At 39.4% G+C, this 20,536-nt stretch overlaps 1 protein-coding gene across 3 annotated transcripts in view; it reads right to left on the reverse strand.

Moving 5' to 3' along the window:
• Positions 1–20,536, reverse strand: part of LOC126272656 (ribitol-5-phosphate transferase FKTN-like) — a 101,639-nt gene that overhangs the window by 499 nt on the left and 80,604 nt on the right. Inside the window, exons 4-5 of one of the 3 annotated variants that reach the window (XM_049975664.1) lie at positions 10,876–11,134; positions 8,299–8,396 (exon numbers count right to left, since the gene is read on the reverse strand). In XM_049975664.1, coding sequence (XP_049831621.1) covers positions 8,299–8,396; positions 10,876–11,134 — 357 coding nt within the window. Of the gene's footprint in view, positions 1–7,552; positions 8,397–10,875; positions 11,135–20,536 lie in introns of those variants that run through there. The other 2 variants (XM_049975663.1, XM_049975665.1) reach the window with 2 other exon arrangements.

Consider the following 20,536-nt stretch of genomic DNA (forward strand, 5'->3'; position numbering starts at 1 on the left):
TTCCAAAGTATTTGTATACGAAATTTTCGGTCAGTTTTCATTAGTTGTTCTCTATAGGTGTGAGTAGTGAGAGGACTTTTATCTTCAAATTATAAAGTTCTTGCAATAAAAAAAAGTTTTAGGTGGGCATATTTTGGATTAATAAATAGAAGACAATGATTGTCACCTAAATATAAGCACCAATGAGTATGATATCAATCATTATAATAATTAGGCATGTAATATTATAATATGGATGGCTTCTGATTTATTGTAAACAGGTAACATGACAACTACAAATTTCCTTAAAAATAAACCTTTATTTCGTAACAATATGTACAAAAATATCTTGAGTTTAGGAAAAAATGCCATTTTAAACGCTATGGTATTATATCAGAGATTTTTTATGGCTAAAATATACACAATTTGTTACAAAAGTAGCAAGGTGTTCTTTTTTGTTTAGCAGCTCCCCATTTGCACGAGAGACGAGACGGGGAAGGAGGGGGGGGGGGGGGGGGGGGGCGAGGACAGAAGAGGAGCCAGGTGGTGGGAAGGTCTGGGTGATAAATCATTACACTGTAGAAAATACTGCCACTAGCCACAGGTTTCTTGAAATGATTTTATTACACCATTACTAATTTCAGGCCTGAGCCCATCATCAGATGATAGCGCTGACTTCTTGCAAGTTTTACATGTGTGTCTTCCTGCAAAGCACTTGTTTACAGCCAGCTGCTGTGGCCGAGCAGTTCTAGGCGCTTCAGTCCGGAACCACGCAACTGCTACGGTCGCAGGTTCGAATCTTGCCTTGGGCATGGATGTGTGTGACGTCCTTAGGTTAGTTAGGTTTAAGTAGTTCTAAGTCTAGGGGACTGATGACCTCAGATGTAAAGTCCGATAGTGGTTAGATCCATTTAAACCCTCCTTTACATATAATAAGACAGAGGTTTTGTTTTCTTTTACAATCCATACTGAGCCATGAAGAGAACAAAGTGATAAATCATTATGTGAAAGAACTTCTTCATTAAGCTCAACCCCTGTAATGGTAATTAAACCTCTTGTTTTACACTTCCTTCAGCACAAAAAGGTACAAACTTCAATCATGTCATGCAATTAAACTTTAGGAGAATGAGAACAAAAATAAAAAAGAGAGGCATTTGTTAATCAATGTGGAAGGAAGAAGAAATACCAAATGCTGGGCAACCACAATTGTGAGGATGCTCAGAGACCACAGATTAATAATGACATATCATGGCCACACCGTCACTGCCCCCACATGACATGGGCGAAAACCATCACCTGTGATGAGATCTCTATAATGAAATAGTATCAAGCATCATGCCGATCACCATAGCTGGATTAAAATGAACGTAGAAGTGTCCTCTCATGTCCAAGTTAACTGAAGTGAGCGAGCGAGCGAGCGAGAGCGAGAGCGAGAGAGAGAGAGAGAGAGAAAAAAGAGCTATGGTTTAGAAAACTTTCTGCAGGTGATATTCTAGATAACTCGTAGCAACACATTTCAGGTATTGTGTGCAAAATGCAGGATTTGCTGAAGAGAGCTGCACTCCCAGTTAAAAGATGGGGCGGTATAAAAAGTGGATGGCTTTTAGACTATAGAGACACAACAGAATGTGCACGATGTACCAGGACTACATAAGAGTTCAGCATATCAAATTAAAGGTCCCGTCAAGATGAAGGCGATCAGTCCATGATGAAGCTCATAGCATAATTAGTTTAGCAGCTAGAGAGTGATGAATATATACAAGTTAATACAAAGTACAAAAATTAATAACTTTCATTGTATTACTGATGAGGAAGTATTGAATCGGATTGGGGAGAAGAGAAGTTTGTGGCACAACTTGACCAGAAGAAGGGATCGGTTGGTAGGACATGTTCTGAGGCATCAATTAATATTTACTATGATCATGAAAGAAGGTTGTATACATGGAAGAACCATGGAGATACTAAAATGTATCAGATAGATTATATAATGGTAAGACAGAGATTTAGGAACCAGGTTTTAAAATGTAAGACATTTCCAGGGGCAGATGTGGACTCTGACCACAGTCTATTAGTTATGACCTGTAAATTAAAACTGAAGAAACTGCAAAAAGGTGGGAATTTAAGGAGATGGGATCTGGATAAACTGAAAGAACCAGAGGTTGTACAGAGTTTCAGGGAGAGCATAAGGGAACAATTGACAGCAGTGGGGGAAATAAATACAGTAGAAGAAGAATGGGTAGCTTTGAGGGATGAAGTAGTGAAGGCAGCAGAGGATCAAGTAGGTAAAAAGACGAGAGCTAGTAGAAATCCTTGGGTAACAGAAGAAATATTGAATTTAATTGATGAAAGGAGAAAATATAAAAATGCAGTAAATGAAGCAGGGAAAAAGGAATACAAACGTCACAAAAATGAGATCGACAGGAAGTGCAAAATGGCTAAGCAGGGATGGCTAGAGGACAAATGTAAGGATGTAGAGGCTTATCTCAGTAGGGGTAAGATAGATACTGCCTACAGGAAAATTAAAAAGACCTTTGGAGATAAGAGAACCACTTGTACAAACATCAAGAGCTCAGATGAAAACCCAGTTCTAAGCAAAGAAGGGAAAGCAGAAAGATGGAAGGAGTATATAGAGGGTCTATACAAGAGCGATGTACTTGAAGACAAAATTATGGAAATGGAAGAGGATGTAGATGAAGAGATATGATACTGCGTGAAGAGTTTGACAGAGCACTGAAAGACCTGAGTCGCAATAAAGCTCTGGGTGTAGACAACATTCCATTAGAACTACTGACAGCCTTGGGAGAGCCAGTCCTGACAAAACTCTACCATCTGGTGAGCAAGATGTATGAGACAGGCGAAATACCCTCAGACTTCAAGAAGAATATAATAATTCCAAACCCAAAGAAATCAGGTGTAGACAGATGTGAAAATTACCGAACTATCTGTTTAATAAGCCATAGCTGCGAAATACTAACACGAATTCTTTACAGACGAATGGAAAAACTAGTAGAAGCCGACCTCGGGGAAGATCAGTTTGGATTCCGTAGAAATACTGGAACACGTGAGGCAATACTGACCTAATGACTCATCTTAGAAGAAAGATTAAGGAAAGGCAAATCTACGTTTCTAGCATTTGTAGACTTAGAGAACGTGTTTGACAATGTTGACTGGAATACTCTTTTTCAAATTCTAAAGGTGGCAGGGGTAAAATACACAGAGCGAAAGGCTATTTACAATTTTTACAGAAACCAGATGGCAGTTATAAGAGATGAGGGGCATGAAAGGGAAGCAGTGGTTGGGAAGGGAGTAAGAAAGGGTTGTAGCCTCTCCCCGATGTTATTCAATCTGTATATTGAGCAAGCAGTAAAGGAAACAAAAGAAAAATTCGGAGTAGGTATTAAAATCCATGGAGAAGAAATAAAAACTGTGAGGTTCGCCGATGACATTGTCATTATGTCAGAGACAGCAAGGGACTTGGATGAGCAGTTGAACGGAATGGACAGTGTCTTGAGAGGAGAATATAAGCTGAACATTAACAAAAGCAAAACGAGGATAATGGAATGTAGTCGAATTAAGTCAGGTGATGCTGAGGGAATTAGATTAGGAAATGAGACACAAAGTAGTAAAGGAGTTTTGCTATTTGGGGAGCAAAATAACTGATCATGGTCGAAGTAGAGAGGATACATAATGTAGACTGGCAATGGGAAGGAAAGCGTTCTGAACAAGAGAAATTTGTTAACATCGAGTATAGATTTAAATGTCGGGAAGTCGTTTCTGAAAGTATTTGTATGGAGTGTACCCATGTATGGAAGTGAAACATGGACGATAACTAGTTCGGACAAGAAGAGAATAGAAGCTTTCGAAATGTGGTGCTACAGAAGAATGCTGAAGATTAGATGGGTAGATCACGTAACTAATGAGGAGGTATTGAATAGAATTGGGGAGAAGAGGAGTTTGTGGCACAACTTGACTATAAGAAGGGATCGGTTGGTAGGACATGTTTTGAGGCATCAAGGGATCACAAATTTAGCATTGGAGGGCAGCGTGGAGGGTAAAAATCGTAGAGGGAGACCAAGAGATGAATACACTAAGCAGATTCAGAAGGATGTAGGTTGCAGTAGGTACTGGGAGATGAAGAAGCTTGCACGGGATAGAGGAGCGTGGAAAGCTGCATCAAACCAGTCTCAGGACTGAAGACCACCACCACAACAACAACAACAATTTACTATGATATTATTAGACATTTTTCATATTTTACCTGCAATTTCAATAAAAAAAATATCATAAATGCTAATTACAAGTAAAAGAAAGAAAACAAATGTATCATGACAGAGTACATCTAAAGATAAGCTGGCTGAGATGCAGTGAAAAATGATGCACCTCAGTCTGATTTTAAGGAGGAGAAGGAGAAAAGAAAGAAAAAGTCTTACGCTGAATCAAAAAATGTGATCACCATTTGAATCACCCACAGCTCAGCACATACTTCCAATAACACCCACCACATAAACGATTCTTTACCCTTGCTCAGCACATACTTCCAGTAACACCCACCACATAAACGATTCTTTACCCTTCCTCAGCACATGAGAATATAACAACTTTATGCTGCAAAGAATGACTTCAATACTTTAAAGACTACAGAATAAATAACAGTTACAGAGAATTTACAAGCACATAAGATGCTTGCTGGAAAGATTCATCATATTATTTAACATCTATGTAAACTGAAAAACTTTTACATGTTGAAGTGAAATGTAATTTTAATAGCACTGAGAAACAGTCATCAACTCGGGGTGACTGACATTCATGCCAGTAAGTGTTGTGATGCAATATGGGGAAGTAAGACGTGCTAGGAGATGATTGCTTATTGGAGTTATAGAAATTCTGTTAGTTTGTGCAACTTAAAAATATTCACGTTTTTGTTAGACCTAGAAAGATGTCACACAGTTATTGGACTTCAGTCATTCCAGGTCATGGGGGAGTTTGATTTGGTATAGACAGCTTTTCTCTTTGATGACTCAAAGTTTGGACATCGAACACTTCATTTCAAATAATGTGCGAGTACAGCAGAAAACTGGACATTCATGTACTGATTAGTAGCCATACAAATTATATGTAACTGGCAATGCGTTAATCTATTTGAAGATTTAACTTCAATGAATTTTGATAAACTTTTTCATTCAAAAGAAGATTCCAGTCACTATTTTGTTAACAAAAAGCACTGCTGTTCCAAGACTTGATGACTTTTTTAGATTTTGGTGGGCATGTATGTCTAAGTGAGCACCACCTCTGTGGGCCCCATAAATATTAGGTCAATAAACAGTTATTTTTTGAAGTCCCATTTCATGGGCAGTAGTTTAAGCCATATGAACAATTTCGTGCTCTAACCCGCATTACTTAACAGTACTTTAAGAGATGAAGTAATGAAGTTATGACATATTGCTGGTTGTTACCTACATGTGACATAAAAATATAAGCCTAATTTCTAGTATTCAGATCTGAAATTCACAGAAGCCATTAAATTAAGGCATTTGGTACATTCCAGCTGCATCCTACCTCAAAGAGCAAATAAAAGAATACTGCGAATAACTGACCTACATCTTTTCATATTTGTATGAAGAGTAGTCCACCTTCGATTGCTGAAAATCATCATGTTGTCAAGCAATGTTTTAATTTATGACATACCTGCAGCATTGAGGCTTAAGAGAGAGAGATACTGGAATAACAGAATCAAGGCAAAAGCTTCTAAAGCACATAGACGGTTAGTCTTTGCACTGGAAAAATGAGAAATAACACTCACTCTTGGGCTATTTCATTTTCTACTCACAACCTAAATGTATCTGAAATTATATCATACAGTAATACAGAAAATAAGCAGTTGGCGATAGCAAAGTTTCTTCTTGTTGCTGAAAATCATCCACTGCTGATATGACAAACTGGAACAAAACACTTCAAATGATGCTCAATTGAGACAGATTTAGTAGGATGTAGCCTAACACAATACTTATTTTAAAGGTGGGTATTTTTGTTTTTTAAATAATTCTGGTAGAAGCGGACCTTGGGGAAGATCAGTTTGGATTCCGCAGCAATGTTGGAACATGTGAGGCAATACTAACCTTACGACTTATCTTAGAAGAAAGATTAGGAAAAGGCAAACCTACGTTTCTAGCATTTGTAGACTTAGAGAAAGCTTTTGACAATGTTGACTGGAATACTCTCTTTCAAATTCTAAGGGTGGCAGGGGTAAAATACAGGGAGTGTAAGGCTATTTACAATTTGTACAGATACCAGATGGCAGTTATAAGAGTTGAGGGGCATGAAAGGGAAGCAGTGGTTGGGAAGGGAGTGAGACAGGGTTGTAGCCTCTCCCCGATGTTATTCAATCTGTATATTGAGCAAGCAGTAAAGGAAACAAAAGAAAAATTTGGAGTAGGTATTAAAATTCATGGAGATGAAGTAAAACTTTGAGGTTCGCCGATGACATTGTAATTCTGTCAGAGACGGCAAAGGACTTGGAAGAGCAGTTGAACGGAATGGACAGTGTCTTGAAAGGAGGATATAAGATGAACATTAACAAAAGCAAAACGAGGATAATGGAATGTAGTCAAATTAAATCGGGTGATGCTGAGGGAATTAGATTAGGAAATGAGACACAAAGTAGTAAAGGAGTTTTGCTATTTGGGAAGCAAAATAACTGATCATGGTCGAAGTAGAGAGGATACATAATGTAGACTGGCAATGGGAAGGAAAGCGTTCTGAACAAGAGAAATTTGTTAACATCGAGTATAGATTTAAATGTCGGGAAGTCGTTTCTGAAAGTATTTGTATGGAGTGTACCCATGTATGGAAGTGAAACATGGACGATAACTAGTTCGGACAAGAAGAGAATAGAAGCTTTCGAAATGTGGTGCTACAGAAGAATGCTGAAGATTAGATGGGTAGATCACGTAACTAATGAGGAGGTATTGAATAGAATTGGGGAGAAGAGGAGTTTGTGGCACAACTTGACAAAAAGAGGGGACTGGTTGGTAGGACATGTTTTGAGGCATCAAGGGATCACAAATTTAGCATTGGAGGGCAGCGTGGAGGGTAAAAATCGTAGAGGGAGACCAAGAGATGAATACACTAAGCAGATTCAGAAGGATGTAGGTTGCAGTAGGTACTGGGAGATGAAGCAGTTTGCAAAGGATAGAGTAGCATGGAGAGCTGCATCAAACCAGTCTCTGGACTGAAGACCACAACAACATTACGTTCAGAAAAAAAGATACCCATCATACGATATTATCATTTTGGAATGATGTTACTTACACCTCTCATATTGAAAGAGATAAAAGAAACGAAGGCAAAGTAATATTTTCTTTATCTCAAATGCTTGAGAATTTGCATTGCTGCTGAGAGTGGAAAATTCGTTATGGCGCATAGTTTAACAGTACTTAGATACCTGTATGAAACAGTCCCCCCACCCCATACATGCATACCACAGATGGAGAGGGGTAGCTAACTGTTTTTAACAAAATTGAATACACAAACTAAATTAGAAACAAATGAAAGAACAATTTTCATCATAAATATGCCAAGCAGAAAAAGCCCATGCACTCATTTTCATTCTACTGTGTAAATATACATAATCTTAAAGAACTGGTGTCCAGCAGATCTATTCAGTAAAAGCCAAGGTGATGAAAAAGTATTACCTAATAGCTATGTGAATTAGAATCTATCAATCTGCCCATCACCAGCAGACTGAATTCACTTCTTGATGCGGATTACCACTACCAGTTATGATGTGAGGGTTTTTGAACTTTTATTATATAGTGAAAAACATGGGATAAATTTGCTGTCTGGCAAAAATGCTGCATCTGGGGTAAGTAATATGAATACCTTGGTTAACAATATTATGCAAAGGATAGACTACTACAGACAATAAGAAGCTGTGCCTGTCTCCAACTCAATATGTAATATTTAGAGTGAGTAGCAGTCTGACCTTTTCATAATACTGTTGATATTTCAACCTTCACTTTCCATTGTTACATACCTCAGTTACAAATTTACATTTCTTCTGGTTCTTTTTTGCTTTTTCCAGAAAAGCATAAAGGCTTTTATTGAATAGATATAACTTCTCAAATAAGCACCTTCAGAAAATAACAATACTGCCTTTCAGGCATTTAGTCCCACTCGGCCTACTCGGCCCACTCGGAGATGTTTAATCATACACCTGAATCACATGCTGCCACTCCTGTACTGGCCACACACCATTCTCCCTAACATTTGGAGGGCTGCTCTTCCAGTCCCAATGAACTACAGGAATGCGCCAGTTCTTACCATAGTTAGCTTCAATATACGTTTCTGTTTCACAAGGTACACGAACTTTAAGTTCCAGAAATTCTGTCCAGCAGAGAGTAAATCGTGGAAAAATATATCTGAAACACAAAACAAGATTTCACTTAATTTTTTACTGAGTGATGGGCCAAAATTTCATGACCATTGCAGTATCTACGTATCTGTAAAAGCACATCACTGACATCATATTAATTGGAAGAAAAGGGAAATGGGTTACACTTAATATTCCTTTGACTTTAAGGTCATTAGAGACCGACAAGAAACCCCTTGAGTGGGAGGTTGGAAGTTCAATCTTTAGTACGGGTCATTTGAAAGTCTTGTGTTAATAATTATAACCGAAAAAATGTTAGCTGCTAATGACTCACCATACACATCAAGAGAGCAACAGAAAAAAAGTATCTGGGAGATGCAGATATCAACATTCTATGTGATGTATGTATTACACTTCACAAAATAGATATCATTGACCATCCAGAAATGTTCAAAATTAACGATTAACTTGCACCACGAACACCAAATGAAAAATGATGCATCAGAGTGATCAAAAATATTCACACCTTAAAGACTGAAAGTAAAATACATGGGATTACAAACCTTACAGGACATTCAGCTAAGTATCCACCCTTAAAGAATGCTTACTGGTATGATGGGATGCAACCAAATATGATACAGTTTGCTGTGGAGCTTAACATGAAACTAGCTATCTATTAAGGCATGGTGCATATACTGTGATAATATGTTTTACAGGCATGGAGGGGGAAAAAAAAAAAAAAAAAAAAAAAAAAAAAAAAAAAAAAAACACAACGCTCAGAGGCTGAATTTGTCCAGTGGTTCCAGGTGGTATGAACTGCAATGTCACACACTTTCAGGAGGGATAGTTTGTTCTAAAGGAGTATGATTTTTATACACAGACCAGGAAACAACCAAAAGCAAGTATTTTTGCCAGCTATTGGTCAAAAGCAGTGCTCATACCATACTCTTGCTTGCTGTCACATGCCCTATTTCCCCTGTAAGATACTGCACGAGAAAAAAATCGTAGAGGATAGAGCACCTCTAATTTTTTACAGCACAATAAAAAGCTTTTCAGCCAATTTACCATTGAGATTAACAGTCGGCATAATTGTATACTAACGTGTTAAGGTACTGATGTTAGTTGATCTTCATACAACTCTCTTGGTACCTCTAATTTCCAGGTTCCTTTCATATGCATTTCCTCTTCAAATCCCAATTGGTCGGAGTTGAAAACAAATTCCTTACTGAATGATGGGATAAGTTTGTTTATCTCATATACAAATTTGGGGCCAATCCTGCAGTTTGCTGTATGTCAAATTGATGCGTTGTTTGAAACGTCAGTATTTTACGTCTTCCAATTCTGTAGTGCTTTTTGAAGTTAAGCACCCATCCATTGCTTCCCTTGCAATCGCTGTAATCTATGTTGCACTCAATTTGATGTGCATAATGCATTAGGTTACTATCATGCACATTCTCTAAAATGTATCGAGCATCCCTGAAATGTGCAGAAACCATTTTTGCCACAAGTGCGCCTTGTCCACCTTTGACTATCTGTAGTTTTTCTTATGCACTAGTGGCCACATTGCTGTGGACATATTCGAAATTTGTTCACAATTGTTTTTCTTTTTTACAATGCTGGGAACGATCTTCAATGTATGTAATTACATTTAGTGCCCACTCCTTGGACAGCAATTGTCCTTTACTATGTTTCACTGGAGACACAATTTGTGGCTCTCTGTCCGGCAAGTATTATGAATTACAAAGCTAGACACCTGCTTCAATATCACTTTCACTTGTTATGCAAGTATCATCATCATTGAACTCCTCATGTACATCGTTTGCACAGTCGAGCGCATACAACATCAAACATTTCACCGACTCACCTTGCAGAAACACTAATATTTCATCTGCTACTTCTTTCTCACTCTGCGAAATACCTTGGGTTCCTTTCAATTGTAATGTAAATTTCGGCAACTATTGTCATAGATATAATACAATGGTTGCCTTGTTTATTGTTGTCATTGTTCTGCTTTGTATCAACTCCACTAGTACTGTAGCAATCTTGTGAGTTAATCGTTGACTAAGAATCTCAACTAAGCTCCAAGCCTCATGCTGTGCTCGGCATTGCATACCTCCAGTTCTGCCTCCTGTTGACAGTAGTAGCCAACAGTGTGGTTGCATGGTAGACAATATGTGGGGCCTCGCACTCAAGGGGTTGTCCGTGAGAGCAAGTGCAGAGGAAAATGCTGTGAAAGGAACTTTGCCATATTCTCACCAAAGAAACCACCATGGTATTCACTGTAATGCATTTAGCCATATCAATGGAATGATACTCTGTAAATAGAGGCTTTGAAAGTTAGTGTAACACAATAGGTGACTTGTTAGTCATTAATTAAAAAAAATAGTGAAGACAACAATGAGTATTTGTCATCAATTTGCCAACAAGAAAATAAAACTAAGAAAGTAATTAAACAGGTGGAAAAGCAAGGAGGCATGAAACTCACAAATAGCCACCAATAGAAAATTTATTTTAACTGCTTAACTCACTTGAACTTCTTTCCAGTTTTTGCTTGTGTCCCACCATTCCAAACCCAATACTCTTCCTCGTAGAAAAAGAAAATATCTAATTTGATATCTCCAGTTTTAAATGATATTTCAAGACTGTCATTAATCTTTCCAAACCAATGCTTGAGAGTAAAACCGTGGGACAGAAACTCTGTTACAATCTTTTCATTGTAATCTGTGATAAATATTCCAATATCCACATCCCTGCCATATGGTATTATATCACATTGTCGAAGGTAGCCTGAAAAATTACAGTCAGCTGTCATAATAAAACAAAAAGGAGGAACTCAACAGTCTTAACTTAAAAAAAAAAAGATAAATTTGGTACATCTAGTATGTTAACTTCACTGCAAGGTTAGTTCTAATACACCAACATATGCCTACTCCCCCTCTATCACTGTGTGTGTGTGTGTGTGTGTGTGTGTGTGTGTGTGTGTGTGTGTGTGTGTGTGTGTAAGAGGGTGAGATTAAAATACGTACAGATGTTACTAAATGGACACACTGAATGCTCGCTGTATATGAAACACGCATTATTGTTTAATGACACCTCTCTAACACCATTTCCTGGCTGCAATACACTGAAAAAACACAAATATTTTCAAATACATAGGTTGACTTTGAAGAAAACTTTGCATAGCCATCTTTTTGAGTACAGTCAATGAGTTGATATGTGTGGACTATGAGCAGAATGGTTGATGATTTGACTAAAAATTGGTGGCGGCTGGGAGAAAGCCTTCCTTGCTTTCCCATAACGTGCTCAGAAATCCAAAGTAGAAGGAACACAGGCAGAAATAATGCAAAGCGTAGTAATTGGTACTGGGATAAAAGTAAAGCAAATCAAGCAAAAATCCAACAGTAACAATAATCTCTTCTGCTTTGTTTTTAAAATTCTTGCCTTCCACTTAGATTCAGTAAACCTTCTGGAAGGCCTAGGTAGTTCTGTAAACTGCACCTTAACCTCTTCTGAGTGGTGTGTTTGTTTCCAAGATATTCTGAAGACTTTCGTACCGATGCATCAGCAGCATGGTGAATTATGTTAATTTCAGGCACTTGTCATTCTACTAGTTGCACCCAGATCCCTGGAGTGTAACATTTATGACGGTAGAACATACTAAGAGATCTATGACACAGAACGATTAGTGGCAGCACTGAGGTGTGTGCTCTCAAGTGCATCTAGCATGTATAGAAGTTTTAAAACTTCTGAAAATTTTGAACTGAGAGCAGGCTGAAGAGAATAAAACATCACATAAAGTACATTTACATCCACACAAAGTCAGGATGGGCAGAGCAGCTGCACAATGAGTTTAGTGAGGGTCTCTTCATGTAATGTGTCATTAGGGCAAGTGCAGGTAATGTTTATATAGTATGTACACTATTATAGTGACTGTTTGGAAGCCAGTCGTGAAGATGAGAAGAAAGGTGCTTTACATGTCTCTAAGGAGGGTGACTATATATTCTTTAGTTCTCACCTCCATTGAGATCATTCTTTCGGTGGAAATTGTAATGTTTTATGATAGAATGTAGTAAACCGATATGAACTGAGACACCGACTGTAAAGGTGCTGTCAATTTAGAAATTTGCTAAATTTAAAAATATTCACTAGACAACAGTTTTATAAGCCAAAACCAGTGAAAACAAATAAATAACAGTCTAAGTGAAGGAAAAAATGCTGCATTCACTCAAAAGTATTATTTTTCTTTCTTTTCAGTTTCGCCAAGTTGAAGAATTTATTGTGGGCAAAATAGTGACAGGATGATTTCCTCAGGGAAACTGCATAACACATAGTTTTAACAAAAATAGCCATCATATGGTCAGGTGGTTTTGGTCTGTATTTGTTAGCTTCTTGAGTTCATACTACTGCATACAGCTATTCTAAGTTTACTGGGGTGAGAAATGCAGGTTTTGAGTAAAGTACACATCTGAAATTTCTCTACCAAAGTCAGGGTGTGCATCGGCTCTTTTTACCTACTGTGTTAGACATCACCATTTCACACTTCCTCACTTGCAAACTGAGATCCTCAGCAAATGAGGTGCCAATAAATAGCTTTCTGGCCAATCAACAATTGGCATAATGTGTTAATCCATTGATGTTCATTGATCTTCAGACAACTCTCTTGGTGCCTCTAACTTCCAGGTTCCTTTCATATGCATTTCCTCTTCAAATCCCAATTGGTCAGAGTTGAAAGCGAATTCCTTACTGAAACATTGGATAAGTTTGTTTATCTCGTATACAAATTTTCGGGCCAAACCTGCAGATTGTTGTGCAGCGGCAAGTTGATGCTTTCTTTGAAATTTCAGTATCTTATGTCTTCCCATTCTGCAGCACTGTTCGAAGTTAAGCAACCATCAACTGCTTCCCTTGAAATTACTGTAATCCATGTTGCACTCAATTTGATGTGAACAATCTAGTTTTTGACACAAGTGTGCCTTGTCCGCCTTCGAATATCTGTAGTTTTTCTTATGCACTACTGGCCATATTTCTGTGGACATATACAAAATCTGTTGATAATTGTTTTTTTTTTTTTTTTCTACTACACTGTGAATGATCTTCCAAGTATGTAAATATGTTTACTACCTGCTCCTTGGACAATGATTGTCATTTATTCCGTTTCACTGGAGACAGGATTTGTGGCTCCCTGTTTGACAATGACGACGAATTACATGGCTAGACCCCTGTTTCAATATCACTTTCACTTGTTACACAAGTATCGTCATCACTGTACTTCTCATGTACACTGTCTGCACAGTCGAACGTACACTCCTGGAAATTGAAATAAGAACACCGTGAATTCATTGTCCCAGGAAGGGGAAACTTTATTGACACATTCCTGGGGTCAGATACATCACATGATCACACTGACAGAACCACAGGCACATAGACACAGACAACAGAGCATGCACAATGTCGGCACTAGTACAGTGTATATCCACCTTTCGCAGCAATGCAGGCTGCTATTCTCCCATGGAGACGATCATAGAGATGCTGGATGTAGTCCTGTGGAACGGCTTGCCATGCCATTTCCACCTGGCGCCTCAGTTGGACAGCGTTCGTGCTGGACGTGTAGACCGCGTGAGACGACGCTTCATCCAGTCCCCAGCATGCTCAATGGGGGACAGATCCGGAGATCTTGCTGACCAGTGTAGTTGACTTACACCTTCTAGAGCACGTTGGGTGGCACGGGATACATGCGGACGTGCATTGTCCTGTTGGAACAGCAAGTTCCCTTGCCGGTCTAGGAGTGGTAGAACGATGGGTTCAATGACAGTTTGGATGTACCGTGCACTATTCAGTGTCCCCTCGACGATCACCAGAGGTGTAACGGCCAGTGTAGGAGATCGCTCCCCACACCATGATGATGGGTGTTGGCCGTGTGCCTCGGTCGTATGCAGTCCTGATTGTGGCGCTCACCTGCATGGCGCCAAACACGCATACAACCATCATTGGCACCAAGGCAGAAGCGACTCTCATCGCTGAAGACGACACGTCTCCATTCGTCCCTCCATTCACGCCTGTCGCGACACCACTGGAGGTGGGCTGCACGATGTTGGGGCGTGAGCGGAAGACAGCCTAACGGTGTGCGGGACCGTAGCCCAGCTTCATGGAGACGGTTGCGAATGGTCCTCGCCGATACCCCAGGAGCAACAGTGTCCCTAATTTGCTGGGAAGTGGCGGTGCGGTCCCCTATGGCACTGCGTAGGATCCAACGGTCTTGGCGTGCATCCGTGCGTCGCTGCGGTCCGGTCCCAGGTCGACGGGCACGTGCACCTTCCGCCGACCACTGGCGACAACATCGATGTACAGTGGAGACCTCACGCCCCACGTGTTGAGCAATTCGGCGGTACGTCCACCCGGCCTCCCGCATGCCCACTATACGCCCTCGCTCAAAGTCCGTCAACTGCACATACGGTTCACGTCCATGCTGTCTCGGCATGCTACCAGTGTTAGAGACTGCAATGGAGCTCCGTATGCCACGGCAAACTGGCTAACACTGACGGCGGCGGTGCACAAATGCTGCGCAGCTAGCGCCATTCGACGGCCAACACCGCGGTTCCTGGTGTGTCCGCTGTGCCGTGCGTGTGATCATTGCTTGTACAGCCCTCTCGCAGTGTCCAGAGCAAGTATGGTGGGTCTGACACACCGGTGTCGATGTGTTCTTTTTTCCTTTTCCAGGAGTGTATATGACCCCCACAAATTACACCGACTAATCTTGCTCACATCTTGCATCTTGTACACTGAAGATGAACAAGTACCAACATTGGGCAGTTTCACTGCATTGATCTCTCTTTTACATAAGTGTTGTATATGTGGAAGATGGGCCACATCTGAAGCAGCAAATCCCAGTTGGAATTTATGACTTCACTTAGAGGCTAATATATCCTATTGTTATATGATTCAGCAGCACTGTTTCAGTGAATTTAAAAATAAATGCTGCTGTTTTAACCAATTCATCACTTATGCTATTCGTAAGATTTTGGATATCAACCAACTGTCCTTTTGTCCATTCGCCTTTTAATACTTCTTTTAGTAATCCATGATGGCTTACATGATAATAAGACCCATGCTATAGTAGAGGGAATTATGAAGCTTTTACTGTAGGATACTTTCCAAGTTATTTTACTGCTTGGAGTTTGGCAGCCTATAGGGAAATGGTTATTTTTATCAGTTAAGACTCATTTCTTAAACATTTCACAGATTTTAATGTGCCAGCTTTTCCACCATAAGACCTTTTGCGTGTCAGAGTGTGACATTTTCAAGTGAGAGTGCCTGATTTTTTTTTTCCATTCAAAAACACAGAGAAACAGTGTACTGCTACTATTAATTAAAGCTTGCTATGCAGAACATTTGTCAGGTGTACTTCGTATTTGCATCCTCTTTGTAGGGTGTATGTTAGTTCCCACCAGCATATAACCTTCCTGCTGCGAATCATTGAAGAAAAATTTGTAGGTGTCACGCAAGCAATTAGGGTAACCAGTAACATATGTTGAATCAGGCACATAATACCCGAGCAGCCTAATACAATTAGTGTGCCCCAGAACTGCTCTCTAATCGCTGTTTCTATTCAACTACCCTATCCATAAAGTACTTATCACAATTTGAGGCTGAAGTTTTTGTTTTTTATAAACGATGTACGATCTTCCTAATTTGAGCATTACACAGTAGCGTGAAGAAGTACTGGTATGGTTGCACAATAGCAAGATCTATAGTGCCAGTACTAAAATTTTATGAGGGATTGTGGATAAAAATGACAGAATTATAAAATGCAACAGGAATTAATATACAATTTACCTTTATCTGGGCCCACAGCATGATATAAAAGTCTTGTAATAATACATAAGTCGGTTGCTTCACTTGTATTTCTTTGCTGCAATAAGCCTATTTGAGGTGTTCTTGCTTGTGTGTGTGTGTGTGTTTTCTGAGGGAGGCTTTGGCCAAAAGCTACATGTGTAACAATCTTTTCATTGTGCCTGTCAGCAGCTCAACATGTCATCTTTATGGTGTGTAGCGATCTAGTCTTTTTCTTATATTGGTATTATATTGTTCAGGTACACAGAATTTATCATCATTTGCTTAAATTTTTTGTAGTTACTTGTTATGGCTATATGCTGTGTGTATTACATCTAGTTATTCTTGGTTTTACTTATTGTCAACATATAACTGTGAGTTTAAAAAAAGCGCCGAAAGCCTGGAATTAATGGAACGTAAGTGTGACTTGTGCTTTAAACCTTCATTTAATTGTTTTTTGTTTCTTTTTTGTCAGAATTTATGATAAAAGTTCAACAAAACATGACAACCTATTGTTTCGTGATTGAGTAGCAGAAAAATGAAGTATTATGTACGTTTTACTCGCAAGTAAAGTTAAATCTTTTACTTTGTGAAAAATCTGCAAATTTTTAGGGCTGTTCCAGGTTCACACATTCAGACATTTTCAGTAAATATCTGATGTCTCTGGAGTCTTTTCCTAGTTAGTAATGAACAGTACAGCCACCAGTTTCTATACAAAGCTTTATTTGGAGGTACACGTTTCGATTTTCCATCATCTTCGGGCTCCTTACAGCCAGTACATTTGTTTCTCTGTGTGTTTTTGTATTTGGCCAAAGTTCTGTTGTTGGAAAATAGTATCTTGTGTCCTGTTCAGCATTTTTATCATGAACCACCATATTTCAGTGATGATACAGCACTCCACTTCTTGCTGAAAGGCACAGTGAGTAATCCAAAAGGTACCAATATCATAAATATGGCAGAAACACTTAATCGAATTTGATGAAGCATGGTATGGAGATAGCTTGAACCTTGACGAAGAATATAAACTACAGCAGAGTCCAGTTAATCCGAATGTTCGGTTAATCTGAACATGAAAAATGTTAGGCATAACAATGAAAGAAGAGCTGTCAAACTTACTAAAATACAGCGGATATTTTATCCCTACTTTTTAGGTGACAAAAACTCATTTTTTTTGGCGTAATGAAGACAGTCTGTTCTATGACGTTTAGTTGCGCCACCGTCCCATAAACATAAAATCAGCATGTATAGCAGTGGGCTGTTGCTCCAAATAACGTAGCATGAGGTCAAGGACTTCTGCTGCATGACTGTGTGGCACCAGCTCTCCTTTGTCGCTTTCAGGCTCATTGTCAATTCCATCACAGCAGTCCACTTCTTCCTGGTCTTGACTCACAGCAGCAACTAAATCACCGTCAGTAAGGTTCTCCACACATGCCCCATCCACCACCATCCATTCGCCTATGTCTCCTTCACTAGCTTCTTCAAATCCTGGGATTGCCTGTATCATTTGTAATAGATTTTACTCTTCATTTTCAACTAGGTTGTCCTGAAATTCAAGGGATGTCCACAGTTTTCTCCACAATTTTCTCAGAGTATTTTCTGAAATATTCTGCAATGCCTCAGCGGCCCAATAAACAACACCCTTCACTTTTTTTTCGTCCGCTAAAGATATGCTACCATTATGGATCAGCATTCTTAAAAATTGTTTTCTGTAAATCAGTTTTAATGTTTGTAGTACGGCCTTGTCCATCGGCCGTAAAAGTGATGTAACATTGGTGGCAAAAAAATCCCCTCAATTTCTCCATTACATATTTCCTCAGTGCTGGGGTGAGAAGGCGCATTATCAATCAAAAGGATTGCATGGGGAGACAAATGATTTTCCTTAGAAAACTGTCAAACAGAGGGAACAAACTGGCCGTGAAATCATTCTGTGAACAGCTTACCATCCATACATGCTTTTTTCTGGTTGCAGTAATATACAGGCAGGAACTTCACATTCCAGTTTTTAAAAGCTCTGGGCCTAGCAGATTTGCCGATCAGCATTAAAGGCAGCTTGTGATTACCAGCAGCTTTGCTGCATGCTAATAAAGTCACATGATATTTGCACATTTTACAACCAGGAGCATGGTCTTCTGCTTTTGATGCCAGGTTTTTTGTTGGCAATGCCCCAAAATTAAAGCCAGTCTCGTCAGCATTATAAATTTGTTGGGGAGAATGCCTTCCCTCTATTATCATTTTTTCAGACTCACAATTATTCCTTCACTGCATCACGGCCAGAAGAAAGCTTTCACCAGTAATTGTTAGCTGACGGATTCCATGACATTTTTTGAATCTGTCCCAACCCATACTCGCACTAAAAGACTCATCACCATTCATTAACTTGTTCAGGTAAACAGCCTTCTCCTGAACCAGTGCTCCACTCAAAGGAGTTCCTCTTTCTCTTTCCTGTGTACACTGAAGGAAAAGAGCTTCATCCATTTTATTGTACTGGGACTGTTTCACAGTCTGCCGAATTTCGTCAGTTCTTCTTCCAATCACAAATGGTTGCTTTACCAACACCCAGTTCCACTGCCAGTTTAGATACATTCTCACCACTGTCTATTTGCTTCAAAGCATTCAGTTTTTCTTTCAGAGTTAAGGTCGTATGTTTCCGTTTACTCATGACGAAAATACGTACATCACTTCACCTGAACGAATAGAATACAACTGTTACGCATGCACTGACCTTAGCCACTACAAAGGTCTCAACAATGCACAACAACAAGGGCACGAAGTGGGAGTAAGCCATTATTCCCACACTTGTTTCCATTTGTTATAATGGTGTATCTACTTATCTGTTTGGTATACTTAATTCTAGAAACTCGTCATCGTAATTCTGGCTATCCAAACAAATCGGTAATCCAAACAAGATCCAGTCCCAATCAGTTTGAATTAATGGGACTCTACTCTACTTAAAAAACAAATTAAATCAGCTTGCATTAGTGATGATGATGATGATGATGATGATGATGATGATGATGATGATGATAATAATAATAATAATAAACAGTGAAAAAAGTTTGTTAGCACTCTTTTGCTATACTTTGTGCAGGCAATAGAGCTACATCAAACTAGAAAGTACTAAATGATAGGTCTCAAAAAGATCTACACAAACGTCCATCACCGTTTATGTCTTTTGATTGCACCTGTCATATGGAACACAACAGACAAAAATTTTTATAGTCGAAGAAGATAAATAAATGTTCACATGCACTTTTTGTAGATATTTTTGAAATCTAAGTTTCAATTCGACACCAAATCACATACCACTCTCTGATTAGTCAGCATGTTTGTGCCAGAAAACCCTCTACTTTATACAGGGTGTTACAAAAAGGTACGGTCAAACTTTCAGGAAACATTCCTCACACACAAATAAAGAAAATATGTTACACACACAAATAAAGAAAATATGTTACACACACAAATAAAGAAAATATGTTATGTGGACACGTGTCTGGAAACGCTTAATTTCCACGTTAGAGCTCATTTTAGTTTCGTCAGTATGTACTGTACTTCCTCGATTCACCGCCAGTTGGCCCGATTGAAGGAAGGTAATGTTGACTTCGGTGCTTGTGTTGACATGCGACTCATTGCTCTACAGTACTAGCATCAAGCACATCAGTACGTAGCATCAACAGATTAGTGTTCATCACAAACGTGGTTTCGCAGTCGGTGCAATGTTTACAAATGCGGAGTTGGCAGATGCCCATTTAATGTATGGATTAGCACGGGGCAATGGCCGCGGCGCGGTACGATTATATCGAGACAGATTTCCAGAACGAAGGTGTCCCAACAGAAAGACGTTCGAAGCAATTGATCGGTGTCTTAGGGAGCACAGAACATGCCAGCCTATGACTCGCGACTGGGAAAGACCTAGAACGATGAGGACACCTGCAATGGACGAGGCAATTCTTTGTGCAGTTGACGATAACCCTAATGTCAGCACTAGAGAAGCTGCTGCTGTACAAGGTAACGTTGACCACGTCACTGTATGGAGAGTGCTACGGGAGAACCAGCTGTTTCTGTACCATGTACAGCATGTGCAAGCACTATCAGCAGCTGATTGGCCTCCACGGGTACACTTCTGCGAATGGTTCATCCAACAATGTGTCAATCCTCATTTCAGTGCAAATGTTCTCTTTACGGATGAGGCTTCATTCCAACGTGATCAAATTGTAAATTTTCACAATCAACATGTGTGGGCTGACGAGAATCCGCGCATGCAATCGTGCAATCACATCACGTCATCAACACAGATTTTCTGCGAACGTTTGGGTTCCTGATTGGGCCCCATGTTCTTCCACCTACGCTCAATGGAGCACA

Source organism: Schistocerca gregaria, chromosome 5 (assembly GCF_023897955.1).
Source record: "Schistocerca gregaria isolate iqSchGreg1 chromosome 5, iqSchGreg1.2, whole genome shotgun sequence".
Taxonomy (NCBI): domain Eukaryota; kingdom Metazoa; phylum Arthropoda; class Insecta; order Orthoptera; family Acrididae; genus Schistocerca; species Schistocerca gregaria.